General features: G+C 41.8%; 1 protein-coding gene across 18 annotated transcripts in view; it reads right to left on the reverse strand.

Annotated features, from left to right (window-relative positions):
• The window catches only part of LDB2 (LIM domain binding 2), a 393372-nt gene that overhangs the window by 215649 nt on the left and 154376 nt on the right, over nt 1-23347 (reverse strand). For all 18 annotated transcript variants that reach the window (XM_002709533.5, XM_051830354.3, XM_051830374.3 and 15 more), the window contains one exon: nt 22729-22831. In XM_002709533.5, the coding sequence (XP_002709579.3) occupies nt 22729-22831 (103 nt within the window). The remainder of the gene's footprint in view (nt 1-22728; nt 22832-23347) is intronic.

Here is a 23347-nt window from a genome sequence, read left to right on the forward strand (position 1 = left end):
GGTGAAATTCTAAGAACATCCCAATAGGAATGCAGGAGCCTCGCCTGAAAAAGTAGATCTCTACCTTCACAGCCGTTTGTGTAAGTGATTTAGCCTGTCAATCTCAAGTTGCTTAGGTTCCAATCTGTCTGGCTATAGATTTGAACCTGCTGCATGGAGAGAAAAACAGTCACGCTCCTTAACGAACTGTTGTTCCGAGTTATTCTTCATCATTTTCACCCCCCAGCCTCCCCTTTTCAAAGAGGCTTGGGACTTGATGGGAGCTCTCTTTTATGAATGCAAATACAATTATTAGTTATGCATTTCAATATACCCTAAAATGGTAAAGGACAATGCCATGGCGCTCACAATAACAATGCATTCCTTTTTATCCCCTGCCGAGCTCCAAATGTTACTTCATTAGTGGGGATTTGATCACAATGCTCTTTGCCACTGCAGCTTCTATTCCAGAGCTCAAGGAAGCTGTGAATACGATATACTGTGTGATTATAAACCTACATCAAGCAAATCACAGTGGCTCAGTATACCTTTTTCCCACTAATTCAAGCCTTTATTAATAACCTTAATTATTATGCATGGATAGAATAGGGTTTTATAGTAAGGATAGATTTAAATTGCCACAGCAAACTCATTACTATCCGCAGCTACAGTTTCATATAGAAGCCACATTGGAAAAATGTGCGAAACTGCCTGATACAGAAAGTTTTCTTCTGATGGGAGGGAGTAGAGATGGTTTCTCATCTCTTTGGACAAACCAACACACACATCTAAAGGATCAGCTGTTAGGGACCAGAACGTCGGGGGGAAATGTGGGTTGCATCTGTCCCTGAAAATGGGTGTAGCAACAAAGCAAAACCAACGTAAGTTAAAAATGAACACTCTGCACTAAGAAAACCAAATTATGCAAATCCACCCACTTTCTACCTAGCTATGGTTTCTGTGCACTGGCTGACTTTTTCAGGTCAGGGAAAAAGGCACAGGGGAGGTTTAGATTCTGCTGGGCTAGCTGCTGAGGGACACATTCAAATCACAGTGGAGGAGCTAAGCTAGCCTTGACTGCATCAGACAAGCCTTAAAAAATCACCAGAACAACAACAACAAAATGAAACCATGAACTAGGACAAGCACAAGACTCAGGCCCCTTCACAGACCAAACACACGGATTAAATTGAACAATTTAAGCAAAAATGTGGCCCCAGTCAAATGAAGCTGCTGGTAAACTTGATTTGACTTATTCCCCTACATCTTAGAACAAGGTGAGGTAGGAGTGAATAGGATCCAACCTCGCCATTCATGATTAGAAAATGAGTTGCAGTGGCATAAAATATGACCTTAGAGAAGATGCTGCGAGCAGCATAATTGGGATGAATTTTAACAGATATCCAATTATTAGGAATTTGAAAAAACCTGTCTAAGGCTAGTTTCCAACTGGAATTGCAGTCTTGGCATCTGATTCCCGAGCAGGTCTGGAAGTTCTTGACAGACACAACGTACTTAAATACAGTCTAGGCAGTGACCTGCCACTCAGGCAGCTGACACAGCAGGCAGGTGACTGAGTTGTAGAACCAAATCCGGGGCTTAATATATCTGCCTGAAAGGGAAGCTGGAGGGAGGTAAGGAAACAAGGGCACTGAGGAAAGACTACTTGGGTGGCAACAGTGCATTTGGAGTTTGCTCATTTTCCAGGAATCTGCTAAGAGAATGAACACCGCCTTGCGTGATGGCGCGCGTGGGGAAGTGCTGACTTCTCACGTGATGCTGGGGGCTGTCTCAACCACTGTACACAGACCACCCTCAGCCTGCAGGCAGTAATTAACCTCCCTTTGATGCTGCCTAATTACCATGTTTACTTTTCACACTATCATCACATATTGGCTTATTTTTTAAAAATATTGTTATTAGTGGTAACAGATATAAGAAATAAAATCTAAATCCTGGGGAGAGAAGGAGTTGTAGAGAACAATGTGTGTGTGTGTGTGTGTGTGTGTGTGTATAAGGCAGCCTAGCACCGGGAAGAGAGAAAAGGAATTGAAGTATGGAGGAAAAGAAAATCTAGGTTTGCATTTTGACATCTCTTAGCGTTCTCATCTGATAAATTAAAATAATAAATAAATAAAAAATACTGATATCCCCCCGTTAGAGTTCTTGGATTAAATGAGAAGCTTTAGATAATATTCTTAACCTAGTTTGTGGCACATAGGTCTTCCTTAAACAACTCTAAAAATAATGGTGATGGTAAATAAACATGGCTCCTTAGGTCAGATCTTTGGAGCAAGGTACTTGGAAACCCATATGCTGAAGGAATTCATTCAAACCATGTATTTAATCTTGTTGATTAGTAAATGAGTGAATGAGAAAGTGAAAAAATTAATGAAGGAAAGGACATGCCGACATTTCAATCACTGAATATTTCAGGGGCAGATTCTCTAATTCCTGGGATAGTGTCTGGTGCTGAGAATTTGTAATGTATGCTTAGAGTTCCTTTCAAATATAAATATGAATGCTTTGTATACAGTGAGTGAAGACACAAATTTTAAATGTATTTTTGCAGTAATAACCAGTGCTGCTAAGAGTACAGGGAAATGGACTTTCTTATGGATCACCAAGAGGAGTTGAAACTGATATTATTTATTTTTATTATTTATTTTTATTTGTGAGAGAGAGATGCCATCTGCTAGTTCACTCCCCAATACTCATAGTGCACAGGGCTGGAACCAGAAGCCAGGAACTCAGTACAGGTCTTCAATGTGGGTTGTCAGGGACCCAATCACTTAAGCCGTTACCCCTGCCGCTCAGGATTCGGCATAGGAGCCAGAGCTGCGAATCAAACCGAGACACTCTGGGTATCTTAACCACTAGGCCAAACACGCATCCCCTGATAAGCCTTCTTTCAGTTTCAGAATGGCCATGTTGCGATGGGCATTGGACGCAGTGGTGTAGATGCTGCTTAGGATGTCCACACCCACTACTGGAATGTTTGGATCTGAGTCCAGATTCCAGCTCCCTGCTAATGCATACCCTGGGAGGCAGGAGTGGGGTCTCTGGTGGCTGTATTCCTGCCACCCCAACCAGGTCCCGGCTCAGAGCTTTGGCCTGACCCAGTCCCAATCACCGCAGTTATTTGAAGAGTGAACCAGCAAGTGAAAGAGCTCTTTCTCTTGCTCTCTGCCTTTCCAAGTTAAAAACAGTTTTAAAAAATTGCTCATGCCCATTGAAAGTGTTTAAATGTGAAGACAAATTTGCTTTCACCCAACGGTTTTGTGAAGTTCTTTTAAGGAAACAATTCTAGTTGCTCATAAAAATCTAATGCCAGGATATCTTTAAGGTACAATGAGCAGTATACAAAATAAGGCAAACAATTTCAATGAAAGGAGAATAGTTACTTATAAAGATTATTCTTTTTTTTTTTTTTTTTTGACAGGCAGAGTTAGACAGTGACAGAGAGAGACAGACAGAGAGAAAGGTCTTCCTTTCGTTGGTTCACCCCCCAAATGGCCGCTATGGCTGGCGTGCTGCCCCGATCCGAAGCCAGGAGCCAGGTGCTTCTCCTGGTCTCCCATGGGGTGCAGGGCCCAAGCACTTGGGCCATCCTCCACTGCACTCCCTGGCCACAGCAGAGAGCTAGACTGGAAGAGGAGCAACCGGGACAGAATCCAGCGCCCCGACCGGGACTCGAAACTGGGGTGCCGGCGCCGCAGGCGGAGGATTAGCCAAGTGAGCTGCAGTGCCAGCCTATAAAGATTATTCTTAAAATATATTATTGCATAGGCATTAAAAAGGATATCGTAAAAGAAAATAGTATAGCTAAACTTTCTTATTGTTACTAAACAATGACAAGGACAGATTATGGAGTGCATACAGCAGGGTTCTGATTGTGCAAAGGCATATATGCACACACACACACACACACACGGAAAACAAAGATGGGAAGGGCATAAACCAGAATATTAAGTGACTTGTCTCTCAGCTATGCCATTATGGATTTCTACTTTTTCTTTACTTTTTTTTCTCTATTTTGCTCTTCTGTGTTTTTAAGATTGTCTTTAATTAGCGTATGTTATGTTCATTGTGTGTGTGTGTGTGTGTGTGTGTGTGTTTTTGACAGGCAGAGTGGACAGTGAGAGAGAGACAGAGAGAAAGGTTTTCCTTTGCCGTTGGTTCACCCTCCAATGGCCGCCACGGCCATTGCGCTGCAGCCGGCGCACCGCGCTGATCCGATGGCAGGAGCCAGGAGCCAGGAGCCAGGTGCTTATCCTGGTCTCCCATGGGGTGCAGGGCCCAAGCACCTGGGCCATCCTCCACTGCACTCCCTGGCCACAGCAGAGAGCTGGCCTGGAAGAGGGGCAACCGGGACAGAATCCGGCGCCTCGACCGGGACTAGAACCCGGTGTGCCGGCGCCGCAAGGCGGAGGATTAGCCTAGTGAGCCGCGGCGCCGGCCTGTGTTTTATCTTAATGGTTTATATTTCAACGATGGAACTTCAGAAATTGTATTGTTCTAAATGATAGAATTAACTGTCTATGGATATTATTGAATTAATGTAACAACTGTTTATGGTGTTATTGAATTTAGTATTCATTTGAATGAATTTGCTTTAATCCCAGATTATATTTAGTTTAGTTTATAGTTAAGTTTAATATTAAAAGTGACAGGTATAGAGATAAAAATGCATGATTTAGAGACTTTATTAAAATTATCCAACTAGTAACATCACTGTTTGATGTGCTCAGTTGTGTGGGAGGGCTCCAGAAGGGGGACACGTAAAACTTCAGGAAATTATAAAATCCTGCTTCCTGAACACACTGTTGATCTCACCCTCCTACCCACACTACAAGATATGGTAAAAATTTTTGTCAACCTGAGACCAAAACAATAAGAGGATGGTTATTGTCTTAATGCAGTAAGAGAAGGAAGAAGGGGGGGGGAATAGAAGGAGAGATAGAAAGGGATAGAAGAAGGAGAGAGAGGGAGGAGGAGGAGGAGGAGGAGGAGGAGCAGAGGAAGAGCAGTAGGGAAAGCAAAGCAGTAAACATACAAAGAGCTTTGGACTCTGGGATTTATTTCTCTGCAGTCTCCCTGTGATGCAAACGCTCTGCCCAGGACTAGAAGCAACCACCTAGCCTTTAAGATTTTTGATGACTGTTCCTGTAGTACATAAAAATAATTTGTATTTTGCTATGCAAAATCTAGACTTACACTGTCCAGTGTAAAGAGACACTGTTGCTTTTACACCTTCTATGAAGAATTTTAAGGCTACTAGAATGTCCACAGAGAGAAGTGAGAATCTGGCTCGTATGTATTAAGTACGAGGAGACAGAGAACATTTGGCAAATTAATGAACAAATGTTAGCAGTGTTAAGTGTAGAATGAATGAATATGCGAATGGATAACATTTGCAGTCCCATATTGAATAAATTCTTATCATGGATTGTTTACTCATACTCTATGCAAATCATCTCAATTCAGGCTGGCTGATCCTTCTAGCAATTTGGGGTCCTTCGATGAAGGAGGGCAGTTGAAACTTCTGGGCACAAATCTAACTTGGGAAAAGTCTCTAAACATTCTGAAATATCTGTCTCCAAATCTGTTTGATGGAAGAATATAATCAAAGAGAGAGTAAAAAAGAGGGAGAAATGGAAAAGTGACTGACGAACTTCCAAGTGAGTTTCTCTTTAATTAAACCCATCTCAGCCATCTCCAAAATCATCTTCCTTCAGAATCGCGACCATTTCTGTCAGCTGCTGAAACTCCTTTTAATTACATAAATATTTAAAATTTTCTTTTGTAAAGGATTTTTGGAGGAGTAGACAGCAGATACAAAACAGAGAGGAAAGAAGAAGGATAAGGTGTTACAGTTTAAAAACCTATGAAAGGAACTTATTTTTTCATGAAGTGCATTACATTTTATGTCTCAGTTTAAGTGTTCATACTTTTAAAAAATACAAAGTGCATTTAAAAGCATGGCTTATTTGTTGGATTAGATGAGGGAACTTCTTGAGCGTGTAATAAAGAAATCGTGCAATCGTTTTGTCCAATTCGTATGATTAATGGAAAGAAAAAAAAATCAAAGATTAAACTTGGAACTGGAAATAGGAAAGAGTGACCAGAGATTTTATTGTGAGGCCTCAATAAATATTTCTTGGTTTTGTTTTATTAGCACTAAACTATGACATCTTCCATTGGAAAGAAATCGGCTTTGTTTTCAGTTCTCTAAGAGACAGTTCCCATCATTTCTTCTTCTGGCAGACGCCCAACTGTTTAAATTCTTCTTTCATCTTATTGCATTTGGTTATATTCCCAGCATACACTGCCCTAAACATGCCACTTGCAAGCCTTGGAGATTTATAGGTGTCTATCACGATGCATTCTCTGGTAACAGTTGCTTAGCTACATTGCAGATCTTTTGTTCTCTGCCCATGGATCAATCCCACCAGGCCTCCAACAGTGTGGGCTGCTCTTTTGATTGTCCCTCTGAATCCTCTGCTGGTCCTGCTGCTAAACACAGCATGCCAGGTAGTAGCTGGTGAACTTTCTGTATAGGTTTGATTTCTGTCTCATGCTAATGTGATAGTTGCCTAACGTAGCTCACAGGCCTCTGGGAGCTAACGGTTCCTTAGCTCTCTTGCACGGCAGAACTGTCTTCTGGGTGACATTTTATTCATGTATATGGATATGCATTTTTCTCCTATACTAAGAGACATCATTATTCTATCTGTGTGCCTTACTCTTGCACAGGCATATTTTCATTCATAGTTTGATTTTTCAGCCCTAATTATTGAAAATATTTTCTTAATGTAATAGGTATTCTTTATTTAAATTATTTTTAAAAAAAGAACTCTTATCTTCTATATTGCAAATCTAACTTTCAGTCATGAGACAAGAATGCATAGCAAACTCAGAAATTTATGACCAGGAAAGATTCTCCAATCAGTAATGTGACTTTGGACATAAATCAAGCCTGTTAAAAAATGCATTGAACTTTCTCAAGTAATCAAGATCAAAGACATAATTTGATAATTGAGAATAGTTATAATCAAGTTTTTCAAATTCTATTTTACATCTGATGCATAAGCACAGGCTGATGGGACTTCTGCAACCTCCAGGGGACAATGAGCATTGCTTCACATTCCGAGGCAGACCATGTCTATTTGGAAAGCTGATTTTCTTTTAAAGAGCTTCCATTTAAAGCACCACAGTCATCACCAAGTTACTTCTGTAACTTCCAATTAGCTCTAGTTCACTCATCCAACAAAGACTATTCAGTGCCAACGTGGTGTCGGGTGAAGTATTAGATATTGGAGATTAAGAGATGAGAAGACTGTAATCTTCACACAAGAGTATCTTCTAAATGCCCAAGTGAGCAATGTCTAAGTAGATAACCAGGAAGTCTGAAACACACATGTGTGCGATACATCAAGGACAAGGGAGAAGGGGGAAATCAGCCCCACAAGACAAGGGAGATGACAAAGAGTGCGAAGGGATATACCAGGTAGGAAAGATAAGGCCAGTGGTCAGATGGGGTCCTTCTGCCCCAAAGCTAAGCTCTCTTCCCCCTCTCAACCTAATAGATACCTGATTATACTCATATTCATCTAGACCTGGCTCTTCTCCAAGGCACATTGTGTTTCCTAGATTTTTGTGAACTTTTTAACATCTCAGAGGTTCAACGTGCTTCTCTTCCTTACCTTCCACTGCCACCAAGAGCAGAGATTGATGGAAGCCCCTGACTGATCCTCAAGACATTTCACACATTTGCTCACAGCACTTACAACAACAAAAGTTAATAATGAATGTGATCTGTGTTTAATTAGCTATGACTCAAAGAACTAATGCCTAAACTATCTAGGGTTATCAAGAATTTAGGGCCTAAACTATAAACCTTATATGGGCAGGGACATGGATTCCCAAAGCAAAAAAAGATTGAGTGACACAGAAGGAAATATATATTTGTTGGATGAACATGGGAATAAGCAAGTGGACCATTTTTTACAGCACACTTTTGAGTTCTTTTACCTACACCAGCTCCTGACAGTTGAATATACAGTTTACAGAGCTGAACCCATTTTCCCAGACTAGTCAACCCCACTTCTATAAACAGGGGAGAAACTTCCAGAAAAAGTCGCTGTATAATCCACAGAAGGTCCTAGATTTAAAATTCTCTGCCAGAAATGGTCAGGAAGCAGCAGGCTTTTCCAAGGTCCTAACAGTGACCACAGAGAGGATTCAGAGTCCCTGCACAAAGCCAGGCCACACTGGCCTGTCCCTTCCTGCCAAGTCAGCCCATGACAAAGCAAACTGTGCTGACGGAATCAGAGGCCTCCCAGAGTGTCTCCCTTCCATTTCATACAGATTTCAAAGGCTCAAAACACAACAGTCTCTTAAAAACCACAGAGCAGGGAGTGGGAAAGGGGAGGGTAGTGGGTGGGAGGGACGGTATGTGGGGGAAGCCATTGTAATCCATAAATCGTACTTTGGAAATTTATATTCATTAAATAAAAGTTAAAAAAAAAAAAAGAAATACAAAAAAAAAAAAAAAACCACAGAGCAGTTTCTTGGAGCGAGTTCTAGGCCAACACTACATTAACCAGTTCCCCCAACACCTTCTTTGCTTTCTGGACACGTGCTGCTTCCCCTGTATTCCTTCCTCATGGCCCCACTCACCTCTATCTCTGCTCACCTGAATTCTATCCATCTTCTCTGCCATGCCTCTAGCAAGGAAAGTCCTCAGTCCTATGGCTTCACAGGATACTTCATGCTTTCCTGATGGTTATATTACACTTTTGTACACATCTCATGCCCTGGTGGTACACAGGGTTTCAAGATGGATTCTAAGATTCCCACTCTCAGTATACTCACCCTATAGTATCCTCCATTTTATCACGAGTAATTCTTATACCAATGATGGGATATCATTCCATGATGATATATTATATGAATGAGAAATTGTGTAGGTATAAGCCTAACCAGCCCCGAATCAGATGGACTGTGAGTGCATCAAACAGATTATCCTGAGTTGACCTGACATTAAGTGGCTTATTGTTGGAGAGACCTGAAAAGAGAGGAAGCCTCCTGAGGCACTGAAAGAGTAAGTTGCCAGGTTGTGGAGGGGACCACATATCAGGAACAGCAGAGGAATCCAGAGCTGACAACAGCCGTCGAGAAAGTGGGAACCTCCACCCAGTATTGCAACCAGCTACATCCTGGCAACAATGCTCAGCATCAGCTAATATCACAGACCCAACTGATACCTCAATTTCAGCCTTGGGAGGCCCTTAGGAGAGTATCTGGTAACCCAACCAGGACTCCTGACCCTGGGACACTGTGAGATAATAAAGAGGTGTTGCTTTAAGCCACCAAATATGTGGTAATTTGATATACTGCAATAAATAACCAGAACAGCTTTCAAATACGATGTCTCCAATGTTTGTGCGTCATTGAATTGAAGGCAGTTAGTGATACTTCTTACTACACTTCACTCTGAAATATTTTGGAGAGGGTCCAAACAAAATATAACAATAAATAGTTCTTATAAATCATTTTTTTCTAGAGTATTTCCAATAAAATAGGGAATATGGAACTCAGAGTTAGTCATTAGTGACATTAAAGTCTTGTGCGCAAAATAAGGAGACATGAATCGGAATCCCAGCTCTATCATTCAGTTACCTTGAGTAAGTCATTGTCAAATTAATTTCTTGGCATGTTAGCTGTAAACAATCATTTTAATAGCCATCATTGATAAACTCCTAAGTTTCAGGGACCCCATGTATATTATTTGCCAATTAACACAAGATCACTGGCAGATAGACATCATTTTCATTATGCAGATAAATAGTGAGGCTCAGAGAGATCCCAGTGTACTCAAGCTCATATGGTTACTGCAAGACAGATCCATGATCCAAAGCCAGGTTTGTCTAACTAGGAGTCCTGGGGTATTGGACTTTCCAGTGAGGGCTTATTGTAAGGTACTTTGTAATGGGCTCATCCTAGTCATGCAGAATATGTGATTTCCCCAATACAGGGCAGGGAGAGAACCCTCCTCCCCACGTCTCTGAGGCAAGTCACTTCTAAATACCCAACAGTCCAAATGTACCCAGGCTGAGACAGTGGCAGCAACCCGGCACCCATGCAGGGAGACTGCACGGATTTAAGAACTCGTTTATGTACAACACTGAAAAGGAAGTGGAGCGTGAACTTTCTGAGCTTCAAAGATATTTTCCAGGCCCATTTGGGAAGAAGCATAAATCTTCAAATTTATCCAAAGTTTAGCAAATTCACAATGACAAATGTAACAGTTCCTCCAAATTGAAGTTCATTTCTTGGCAGTTTGGGAGGCTTGGAGAAAATGCCAGCAAGAAGGACTTGGAAGGAAATAAATCTTTAGATTCCCTGAAAACAGTGATAGTTATTGTGGAAGACATATGGAGGATCCCATTCTGTGTCGAGAGAGAAAGTTGATAAATGTCAGCTCCGTAGCAGCAGTGTGGGAGGATTTCAACAGCTCCACTTCACTATGAAGAGAAAAAGATGCTAGAGGTACACTCATTTGCCATCAGAACTAATTATTTGCCATCTATACTGGTTCTGGGAGGAGAGGATGGGGGTAGACGGAGGTCTGTTTCCAGGATCCAGGACATGAGTATTTTTTTTTTTTTTCCATTTCAACAGACAACGTTAAAGATCATCTGTTGTAAGCTCTTGAGTAGTGGTGCAGTAAAGGGGCAGCAATATGGGCTCCAAAAGAGAAAGGGTTGACTTCTGTGTCACTTTCCTCATCCCTTCAACATGATCGAACACCTGCTCCCCACCCTGTAGTGAGGATGGAATCAGACAATGCCATCCAGTCCCACTCAGCAATTGTTAGCCATGGGCTCCTCCCTATCACTCACACAAGTGCTCACCCACAATGACCTTACAGATGGTGTAGATTCACTAAAGAATTTTCAAAACTACAAAGCATTATCATAATGTTTTCCATTCTGATTCGTTAACAAATCCAAGAGGTTATTGTTTTAGAAACCTCAAGAAGAATCCAAAAAGTATCTGCTTCTTTTGTTTTTGTAAACCATAACATCACAGCAAGCACTGATTATTTTGGACTAAAAATTGCAATTTATACCTGTGTCTCTTTTAAATCAAACCATACCCAAGATAGGAAGGTCTTGAATATTTTTTTTTCCAAAAAGAAAGGAGTCAGAAATGAAATGGTAATTCAAAAACAGGGACAGTGGGAGGAAAAGGGTATTACATTCATTCCCTATTTCCCTGGGGATGAGTCATGTTCCTTTTTCCTCCTGAAGACTCTGAATGCAGACTGAATCTATGAAACAGTGCCCTGGTTGGCCACAAAGTCCAGAACTAAGAATGGAAGGAAGACGATGCAAATGTCAACTGCCCAGAGATGCAGTAGGATGTTGGGAAAGATGCTACCAGCAACTAAGGAGAAATAAAAAAACTTCTTAGAACTCCAGGAACTAGTGCCAATAAGGCAAGGCAGAGGATCAGATGGGATTTAATAAATCTTTTAATATTTCCACAGTGAGGCCTGCTTACATGGGGCTTGTGGACCATTTTCTTAAATAAGGCATGGTGCTGGTCTGACATAAGTTTAACAAGGTAATTATCAAGTGAAAAATAGCCACCGCACTGCTATGAACCTGAATATTAACTTTCATAATTACTGATTTTGGACCCATCTTTTAAAAAAATAATAGCTCTGTAAACACTGAAGCATTTTGAGGGAAATACATTGTGGTATGGTGGCTAAAAGTGTACAGAACTATTAAGGCTATAATTAAGCAGTTTATTCACCTAATCAGTCAAATATCATTTGTCATTTCTCTTCTTGTCCTAATGAAGGGAAGCAATAAGTGCGAGCATGTTAAGAAACTTTATGTGGGCAGCCTTGAAAAAGCTGATTAATATTTTTACAGCTCAAAAGTTGAACTTTCCTACATGATTCCAGTGAAAACTAAGTGTATTTGACTTTAGCAATGCTAGCCCCACTTCACGTGCATGGCATGACATTTCCAGAAGAAATTTTACATGGACAAATACATCTCCCAGGTAGCAGACTTCCATTTTTGGAATATTTTCAAAGGTGGCATTAATTCTGACGACATATACACACACAGTCATACCAAATCAGAGAACCATCTCAGGTGGCTGGTATTTCTATGAATAGGAGAGTAGCTTGGAGATACCATGTGTGTTGGTGAGAAATCCAGCTCCTAGGCATTACTGATGGGGCTAGGAACAGATTTAGATTCTGAAATACATTTCTTTTCATTTTTTTTCATTGTTTTAAGTATAACAAATTCATCCTAACACAGCAAATGATACTTTTTTCAAAGTAAAACAAGCAAAGTGCAAATAGATTATTCAAAGGCAAAAATAAGTAAGATTTATAGATTTTAAGAGTTATAGATGTAATGCTCTTTTTATTCTAGATGCTGTGGAGAACAGATTCTGATATGCAGGGGGTAACTGTGCAATCTCTCAGAGTAAGAGAGTGGCTTTACCTCCACATGCCCTGGTCAGCTTCCTTCCTTCCTCCTCCCTCAGACCTTCAACATGATGATTGTACAAGTGCCAATTGTTCTCAAGTTCAAGTCCTCCCAATTTGTTGAAGAACCAAAACTGCCTGATAGGGAAGTTCCCATCAAAGAGTATATTTAAAAGAGCAGCAAGTGGAAAAGAACCAACTTGACAAAAATAAGCAAGTAGAGCATAATGGTTGTGTGGAGCTCCTTCTCCTAGAATGAATAATGAAAGCAAAATACGTGAAGGCACTAAGTTCTGTAAGCTCCTGAGTTCAGATACTCCAACATGACTACCTTGATTAAACAATAAATAATGAAACATACTCTCTGATGGGTAATTTTCTTACGGAGCCTCTGCGCTGTTAATGAAATCCATCTGAACATTGCTTTATAGAGTTGTAGGAGAATGCTAACTTGACTTCAACAAATGTTTTATTTTTCTCTACTATCTGCATAAATAAGGTGTGTTCACAACTTGAAAACACAACATGAACGTGAAGATTAAGCTACACATTGGTATTGGGAGAAAATACCTTGATTCGGCTGACCCCATTAAATCAAAATATCAAAAACCAGGATCATGACAAAGGAAAGAGCACATATCTCAACTTACTGATGATTTTTCCAACTGCTTTATGTTGAAAAATGATACCCGTGTTACACATGGAAATAGTCTAAAACCTGGTGTTAAGCGTTATTAGGATAGGTTCATAAACAGAGATAGAGGGCCTCACCATGAAAAGACCTAATGGCTAAGACCAGCTATTAGTCACATCTTTGAAACATAAGCTCACTAGACCTTGAGATTTTCCAAAGCAAGAGGTTTTGTTCATTTGTCTTCTTATTCCCAGGGCACAGAATGATAACATATGAAAAGTCCTTAAGGAAGGTTAAATAAATTAATAGGTGTTATAGGTGTTTCCACAGAAATTATGACCCACAAGATCCATTCAATAAGAAGATTCCAATCCCTAGTTAACCATTGCTAAGGACTACTTATTCTGGAAAATTTGATACCATAATTGGGCTTACCAGAAGCTTGGCCAACTCTGTAGTGAACTAATGTAGAAATCCATGTACCAAAAATCTAAAGAAAAATACAATTCAGTTCTAGCAAGATTGATTGAGTAGACATAATTTTATTTTGGAGTTAAAAATATGAGTCTCAAGCTCTGGTTCTGTTTGCAGACAAATTTCCAAGCTGCTCTGTGACATTTCTTGTACTCTGTAGTACAAAACCAGTTAAGACAGCTTGAGATTGTGATGGTGGGAACTTATTAAACATGAGGAAAATCCTAGGTGCAATATATGCCTCTGGGCTAGGTGATCAGACATCACAGGTCACGTTGGACTATTTACCAACATTCTGTCATTTATTCAACTCACAAGTAGTTATGGAAAGTCTCATACTTGCAAGATATTGTAGAGGGGTATTTTATATCTTAGGGCTTTAAAATGTTAGAAAGAAGACTTTACCAATCTCATTGTTTTTACACTGCAAGCAGAGTTGATTGCTCTGTTTTCCATACTCCATCATCCTTTTATTTTTTTTTATAAAAACTGTATCTATTTAAGCTACACAACATACTGTTTTTATATACATATACATAGTGAAATCATTGCCTCAAAGCAAATTAACATAGCCATCCTCTTATATAGTTACCTTTGATTGTAATTTGTTCTTGTGGGAGTACCTAAAATCTACAGTCTTAGTAAATTTCTAATATACAATACAGTATGACTAGCTAGAGTCAACACACCACATATCACATCTCAAATGCACCATCATACTTGCTTGCTTCATTCTTACAGTCTTCAGCCTATTACACCAGAGTTGGAAGCTTATGTGTCTGTCTCCTTTGAGGAACTGTTAGGTCTTTGAAGGTAGTCCACACTGCCTTGGGATTAAAAGACCAGGTAAATCTCTTAGCATCTTTTCTCATGTAAAGTGTCATAAACCCTGTAGTAATTGCTCAAGATTTTATATTTGCTCATGAACTGGGTCCTTCAAGTAGGGCTGCAATATTGAACAAAGGAAAAAAAAATACACAGGACGTCCAGTCAAATTTCAGTTTCAGTGAAAAAGCAAATAATTTATAATCCAGACAATAACCTGACTTAAAATGCTTTGACATACAATGATGCAAATGTGCTATGCATTCATTAGAAAGCATCTTCTCTATCATGCATTTTGATAGTTTCCTGGCAATATGGGATACAATATACTTTCTCATGAATTTCAGCAGTAGGAATAAGCCATAGCTTCCAGGTAGGCACATTATCAGGAGGGTGAACTACCAAGACTCCACAGTGTACTGTGTTGCTAAGCTGTGTTCAATACATTGGGTATAGAAGCATTTTATATTTTTTTTTCAACTGGTTTATGGTGACATAACCACTCTCTATGAAGGAACATCTGTATAATTATGTCCCAAATATTGTAATGTGTTTACTTACATTTTATCTGGAAACCTCCCTTCAAGATGATAAGCTTATAAGAAGCAAGAAGTAAGAAGAGGGAGATGAGGTGACATTAAATGCCAAGAGCACCACATGTATGTGGCAATGAGAAAGTTCATCATACTTTTCCTGTTACCACTAAGGGATAGCACCATGTTGGTTCGGGAACCTTGTGGAGGAAACAGAAGTAGGCATACACGACATGACACTAAAACTCATGGAATGCATGTGTCAGGACCCATAGATATGCTCACAGAGTCTCAAAAACAACATTTGAACTGTTGTGGTGCAGTGGGAAAAGCCATCACTTGGGAGGCCTGCATGCCACATCAGAGTGCTGGTGTGAGTCTTGGCCACTCAGCTTCCAATCCAGCTCCCTGCTAATGTACTTTGAAACAGTGGATGATGGCTCAAGTGTTTCAATTTCTCTCAGCCACAGGGAAGACCCATATGGAATCCCTGGCTCTTAGCTTTGGCCTGGGCCAGCCCCAGCTGTTGGGACCGTTTGGGGAATGAACCCAGTAGACTGAAGATCTGTCACTCTTTCTCTTTTTTTTCTCTCTCTTTGTCATTCTACTTTCAAATAAACAAAATAATATCAATGTTGACAAGCAACACACAATGTCTTTTCTGATTAGTATCTCGTACAGACTTCACAACTTAATTCTTGAGGGCAATCATAGATGGGACTTTCTCACACCATGAGAAAAGATATACCACCACAGATTTCATAACAGCTTGGTTGATCACATATAAGGAAAAAGTAAAAACTCACCAAATCTGAAAGATCAATTACAAATATGATGATAATTATACCTCCAACTTGTACAGCACTTTAAATTTATTCAAAGCACTTTTCTGTCCATTATCTCATATGATCATTAGTGTGGTATTTATTAGAGATGAGAGAATAGAATGTCTGCTCAATCTATTGTTATGACCAATTTGCAACTTCTGATACCATCAATTTGAAACCACAAATGGGAAGAGATTCAGTCTCCTTTTTCTCCTTCAGAAATCTGTCAGTTCATTTATCAATTGGAGGCTCTCTCTCAAGTCTTTTTATGATTAGTCCTAGATTTTCCATTAATATCACAAGAATATTCTCTTTATGAGTAATTTGGTTGGTTGTGCTACTTGAAGGCAAGAGTTTTAAAAGAAATAAAAGTTAACTAAAAAAAAATTGTGATGAATTGTTTTCCCTCCCAAGAACTCTCTGCCCCCCCAAGACAACAGAGGGCAAATAGTAATTTCAGAGGATTCTGTATGAATGAAATCGGTGAATGAGTGGGGGAGTGAAGAAATAAGTGAATCTGCATGAAGGTTTGTTTCAGTCCTAACTTAATTTGCTCCAAGTCTCCTCAGCCTAATGAAAACTATTGTTGTAAACAATCATTCATTTCAGTCACAAAGTGCAGAGGATAGAGGCATCTAGAAACTGTTTAACATAACTCTATGCAATAGAAAGGGCTGTCCAGAGTTCTGAGACAATGACATCCATGTCGTGATGCAACACAGATACCACGGTCACAAACCCATTCCTGTAATGAACCATCAGGGACTACTCTGAGATAATGCATTCTTTTCTCTGGATAAATTTTTGGATACAAAGTCAATTTTCTTTCATTTGGTCTTCAGAAAACATTATATAGAACCAAAAGAAGGTGCTCAGATAAGTTATTGATACTTGATTAGTTTTCTTATTTCTTTTTTGACAAGCAGAGTGGACAGTGAGAGAGAGAGACAAAGAGAAAGGTCTTCCTTTTCCATTGGTTCACTCCCCAGTGGCCGCTGCAGCCGGAGCTCCACGGTGATCCGAAACAAGGAGTCAGGTGCTTCTCCTGGTCTCCCATGGGGTGCAGGGCCCAAGCACTTGGGCCATCCTCCACTGCACTCCTGGGCCACAGCAGAGAGCTGGCCTGGAAGAGGAGCAACTGGGACAGAATCCGGTGCCCTGACTGGGACTAGAACCCAGGGTGCTGGTGCCGCAGCAGGAGGATTAGCCTAGTGAGCCGCGGCGCCGGCCATTGATTAGTTTTCAATAGCACTTTGCACCCTGATAAAAGTGGGGTGAGGGAGGCTGGGGAAAGCCTGATAAACAGGCATCATAATCATAATAAGTTGGGATTTGGTTGTTTAAATCACTATCTTCTACTAGCAGCAGTTTTTCTCCCAAGTAGTCATAAACTTCTTAGGGTTCCCATAGAGGTCTGATCTGGCTTTGCCCAAGCCTCCTGCTGTGTGCCATAAGACTTAACCATATAAAGGCAACTGGCCTCTTTTAATTCCAGTGGATTTCACCTGATAGGTTTAACTCTTTCCCTTAGTCACTCTTCAATTCATTCATTTATGCAGGAAGTATTTATAGTGTGCTTCCGAGAGGCAGCACCAAGCTAAGGCTACGTATGCATCTCATTTCATCTTCCCAAATAGCCTATGATGATGGCATTATTGTTGCCTTGAAGTTACAGATGAAGAAACTGGAGCTAAGGTAGTTTAAGCAACATGTCCAACATCAAATCACATGCCTACCATTGACTTGAACAAAGCCTCAAGATGATACTGAACACCCACAGTCCAAGATTAGGCTCTCCACTCCCACGAAGGAAAGAAGAAATGAAAGAAAGACGTTGAGGAAGGACAAGGTTACTCTGTGGAGCTTGAAACCCCCACGGCCAGCTGGCACCCGCCTCTTGAGACAGCTCAGGAGCTTCAAGCTCTGACCACATGAAGCTGTGCCTTTCTAGGCTTCAGGCAGACTCTGTGGAGGTTGTTCACAGGAAAGACATATGCACAGATTCTGGTCTTACAACTCCCTTTCCCGCATGTGCTGCAGAGCCTGCTCCTTGCATACAACTTTATAAAAAGGCCATGTTAATGCCACAGTAGTTAGTAAGTGTGGTGTCAAAACATCTTATGTGTATCATCAAAAAGTGATTTTTCCCAGAAATATATTTTTAATCATGCATTATGATATTGAGAGATAGAAAGAGAAAATTAGGGTATAAACTTTCAAAATTCCTATATAGGAAGCACAATAAATACACAACTGGGTGAGATGAACCAATAAAAAGCAGGAGAAAAATAGTAACCAGGGATAGTAAAGCTACTCGAGTGTTGTAGAATTTCTCTACCTTAGGGGAACATGTCCAAATATACAATACATAAACACACATATTACAAGCCAAAATTGAAGAATTTAGTCAATATTGCAAAGATATCAGAGCTTTGAGAAAAAAAAGGTTGGAGGGGGTAGTGAGGGAAGAAAATAGAAAAGAGAAACAGGCTTCAGAGGTGCACTCAGTAGGTCCCTGGCAAAAGGCAAGCTTCTCAACGCACAGAGGCTACAGTGAGGCCAAGGCCAAGGCCAGCACCATGCACTATCATAGAGAAAGACTGACAACTGCGTGTTTCCAGTGGTTCTAGGCTTTTTGATTGTGCCATTTAATTTGTACCACATGCCAGTGAGAGCATCATTATATCCATTTTGCAGATGAGGAGACTGAGGTTCTGCTTATGCAGAATATGGATGAACACTCAAGGTGTGCACCGTGACCGCCTGTACCATTTCTCCTACGCCATGCTGCCTCTCCAATGCTCGCCTGTAGGGACCTCAGGACATCTTTCTCCATGGATCTCCTCAGCAGGAAGATGTTTCTTGAATGAACTGTGAACCAGACTTCCTGAGAATGCAACCAGCAAGGGCCTGCATCCAGGCTAGGCCTGCCGAGGGGGCCACCAGATGGAGGGCACCCAGATAGTTATGACTGCTATGGGGGAGAGAGAATGTATGGGGTATCACCCCGCTATCTGCTAAGAAGAGCAGAGGAGCAGTAATATTTTCTTGAAACAAGTAGCAAGTGATTCACCTATGAATGTGTACATCAGCACAGGGTGGGGAAGGCCATAACACACCAAGCTGGACTTAGAACTGCAGAGCAGCTGGGCAGAGGGCTTTCAGGACCCCCGCCCCAGGGGCCCCCTTTGCCTTCGGTTTTGAATGAATGCACAGTCATTACTTGTGAGTCTTACTTCTGTTGCCAGAAATGTGTAAGTTAATTAAATCATTTCTTTTCCTTTAGCTGTGGGATGATGTAGGGGCCGATGTGGTTGTGGTACTGGATGAGTGGGCTGACTTTGGAGCCAACAGATCCAAGGCCCAGGGACACTGTCCCCTCGCCGCCTAGAGGCTGGGCATCCACCTACCTCTCTGAAATGGGTTTCCATTTTTTAGAAAAGATCCTTTTTGGCTCTCCTAGTCTTTATTGCACTGACCTGCTGACAAAGAAGGTACTGCCCACCCTGGTCTGCCTCCCTCCTGAGCCCTATGCCATGCAAGGGAAGACTCTCCCTGGAACTCCCCAGCTCCAGCCAGAGAACCTTCTTGACATGCCCCCTGGCACTGGTGGGCAGTGGCCTCTGAACACACAGCCCAGTAACCTTGTCCAGTTCCACAGCTCCCAGGAAGATAGCAGCATCTTCCATCTAAGGCAGCAGTCGCCTCATCTACCCATAGTCCTGGGGACCCCACCCCTAATCAGGGGGTGGGTGGAACACTCACATTAATGCTGAAGTGCTCTCAGAGGGGAAGTGGGAGTGAGTTGCCCACAGCATAAGTATTTCCTGAATTATTGTACTGCTGGGAATATTTTGCCCATTAAAGTAGATCAGAATCAGATCCTAAAGTTTATTTGTAAATGCCACCGAAGCACTATGCATCAAGTTCTTTTAGCACTAAGAAGTCCAAGGATACCAGAAAAGGAATGTTTTGCCAACATTCTAGTTTGATGAGATAAGTTTTTCCCTGATCATTTATTCACTCCACTCATTCATTCAACAAATACTTACTGAGCACCTGTTGTGCGTGAATTCCTTTACTAACCTGCAAATACAGTGATTAACCAAACAAAGCCACTATCCACACAGCAATAACATTCTACAAGCAAAGAGGCACATATTAGGGGATTTACGGTAGCTTAGAAACAGGCTATTTCTGAGCCAGAAGGACCACTCCCCCCCCCCCCCAAAACAGAGATTGGGGTGGAGGAAAAATTTTTTCCAAGAAGGGCTACAACAGCCTCCTCTAGAATATTTTTCTTGCCTAGCTGTGTGATTGAGAGAATTAGTTTAGGAGTACAAATGTATTAGCCAAGTCTCATTTTCCTCCTTGGAAAGACAAAGCCTTCAGCACCCTGAAAAGCATCAAGAAAAGCCTGTGGCTTCCAGCTCCACCGGGGACAGAGGAGCTTCTTCCCAGCATGTCTGGCCCGGGAATGGGTTAATGTGCTCAGAGCACTGCATAAACAGTGCGCGTCAGGCGTCAGGCGTTCTAAGCAAGCTTCATCTTCCCTGTCTTCCAGTCCTGGGCTGTCAATCAACTGTCACTCGCCTGCACATCAGCAGTGTGTGCACATCACCAGGCTGTCAGCAAGGCGGCTGATGAGACTCGGCTCAGGACTGTCAATCATCTTTGTTTCTGTTCTCCACTCGGGAAATATTTTGGCTCCGAGAAACAAAGAAACCTGGGCCACAACGGCTCACAGTCAGGCATTCATTCCTGGGCATGGGTATAAGATCTTACACAGGCATTGATCGTGGCTCATCCCCCAGTGATGGCGGGGTGGGGGATGGACAGAGGGAAGAACGAGAATCAGTTTCACAAGCATAGGTTTTAAAACTGTGATTCCATTTCCCTGAGCAGACGCTGATGGATTCCCAAACCCACAAAGCATGGGAACATAAAACAATGATAACTCAAAGTTATCTGAGCTTATGCCTCAGAAAAACACAGAGAAGCTGCGAGAGGGATGACTAGGGATGACTGGTTTGTTAAAAGTCATTCAGCATTCTCCGTTGATCAGACAGCCTCTGGGCGAGAACAATTGTGGCACTGCTGATTTCACTTATCTGCCAGGGACTTCGAAAACACAGGGCTTGAGCCTGCTTGAGAGCACCCATACCTGGGTCCCAGCAGGACCCCCAGAAGGGGGCTTTCCACAGCTGGTGACAGGAGTCACTTTTGTCCACACTAAACAGACTGCTGTCTATATATATATATATACACACACACACACATATATACATATATACACACATATGCACACACATATATAGGCACTTCAAAAAGTTCAAGGAGAAGGTACATTGTGAAAAAATTATGCATTCATTTCTTTGTTTACATTCATTTGGAAGGCTGAGGGACAGAGACAGAAAGAGCCATCACCTGCTGGTTCACTCCTCACGTGCCTACCACAGCTGGGGCTGGGCCAGGTTGAAATGAGGAGCCAGGAAATCGATCCTGGTCTTCCATGTGGCCGACAGGGGCCATCATCTGCTGCCTTCCTGGGTACATCAGTGGGAAGCTGGATCAGAAGCGTGGGGGAGCCGAGATTGGAACCAGGCTCTCTAACAGGGCAATGCCGGCAACCCTAGCGGAGACCACCCCATGCACCAGAGGCCTGACCCTCGATTTCCTTGTTTATTTTTGGCAACAAACACGAACTTTTTTTTTAATTCTATTCTCCACAAACTTTTTGAATCATCCTTATATTACCCTCCTCTCTCGCCTATAATCTTCATCAGAGATGTTCCGTACCCTAAAAGCCCATAATCCACAAATCTAATGAGATGCATCTGGCAATGCACTTCAATTAGGCAGCAAGTCCACCTTGGCCTACCCTATCCCACCTCCCCACCTTGCCATTGCCATTTCTGCAAAATGATGATAAGCAGAAATAAGTCTCAGCATACCCAGTTAACAAATCTCGCAAAATATCCAAATAGTACTAACTCAGTGGAAAGTACCCCCAAATTCAAAGGAAAAAAAAAATCCTGCCAGTCCCCAGTGGCTTTGAAATAGGATCAGCAACAATCAGAGCTTTTAATTGCCAATTACCTATCCATTGCAAAGGCTTGGAGTGACTCGCTCAGGCTGTGGCTGATTCCGTCATCATCTTCTCGTCTGTGACAGCGGAGAGGTTTTCTCCTCGGACGGATCCTTTCATATGTGCAACGCTGATTTCTGAAAACACATCTCTCTCTGATCTAACCGGACATTAATTGCTTTTGTGCTGATGTATGTATGCTAGCACTGACTAGCAAATCTGATTTCTGACAAGTTGGCTGAACCTAATCAGGACAGATCAGCTGTTGCCCAAGGTGCCACAGGCTGTAATTTGAGGATCTTTACAGAGTTATCACTGGCTGCAAAGACAGGGAACTATAATTCTGTCAACACTAATCCCAAACTGTATGTTCAAAGCAGCTGTGGCCTCCTCCTTCGCCAAGAAAAGATAGCACTTGTCAAATAAATACCTGAGATAATTGATAAGAGGGAACTAAAAGGATGTGGCTGATACAGTGAAGGGGAGGAATTTTGTTTGTTTGTTTAAAGAAAACCTCAGAAGCAGAACACTGGGTGCCAGTGAGAGCCAGCAAGGATAAAAGAGGGTGGCCGAGAAGAGACACGTGGAGACGTCCCATCACTGGGCTCCACTTCAGACTGGGTGTGTTTGCTTCAGTCTAAACAGGCAGGTGCCCAAACATCCTAAGCCTCGGATGAAATCGCTGAGCACGACGCAGGGAGCCACTGGGAACAAGGCCTTGACGGGAGGTAAGAGCATTGTCAGGAGTGGAGGAATCACTGTCAGGCTGCCAGCACCGAAGACCCCTGCGGTTTTTAACAGGCGCGGAGAGAGGGAGTATTAGGAAAAAGAAACTTCGTTCTTACTGTATCGCTTTGGTCCATCTTCCAAACAAAATGAAAGGGTTAATGTGGCGTCATCTTCAAAAAATTCAGTGGCAAACGCATCCCACCAGAGGTTGTCACTGTCCTGCAAAGAGACAGATCATTTATTTAACAGGCGAGAGCGGAGCAAAATGTCTCACAGGGGAAAGGAAAAAGGAAGAGAAAGAAAACCCAGTAGCTGCCGCTGGAGTGTCCAGAAGGCTGGGCAGGCCTGCGGTCGCACTTGGAATTAATTGTCTCAAGTCGGGTCTGAATTCCAGTTCCACCAGCGACCTAACACAAACTGAATGAGAACTCACTTCTCCAGGACATGCTTGGAGAGATTCAATAAATGGACTATGGAACACTGTGATAATTTTTTAACCAAAGCATTTACATTGTATATAAAATATATTCAACACCCCCCACACTTTCTCTCTCTCTCCTTTTTTAAAGAGTTCCTTTTTACAAACAGAGACCACAATATTATAACCAGGTTAATAGGGTCATTTGCCTGCAATTGTTTCGATCAAGAAGGGATGTCCCTAGCCCTGCTCTGAGCAACTGCCCCACTATGAGATGCCATATGCAATAGAGATATGGCTCCACGGAGAGAGAAAGG

Source organism: Oryctolagus cuniculus, chromosome 2, assembly GCF_051225735.1.
Source record: "Oryctolagus cuniculus isolate XC-2025 breed Fujian yellow rabbit chromosome 2, ASM5122573v1, whole genome shotgun sequence".
NCBI lineage: Eukaryota > Metazoa > Chordata > Mammalia > Lagomorpha > Leporidae > Oryctolagus > Oryctolagus cuniculus.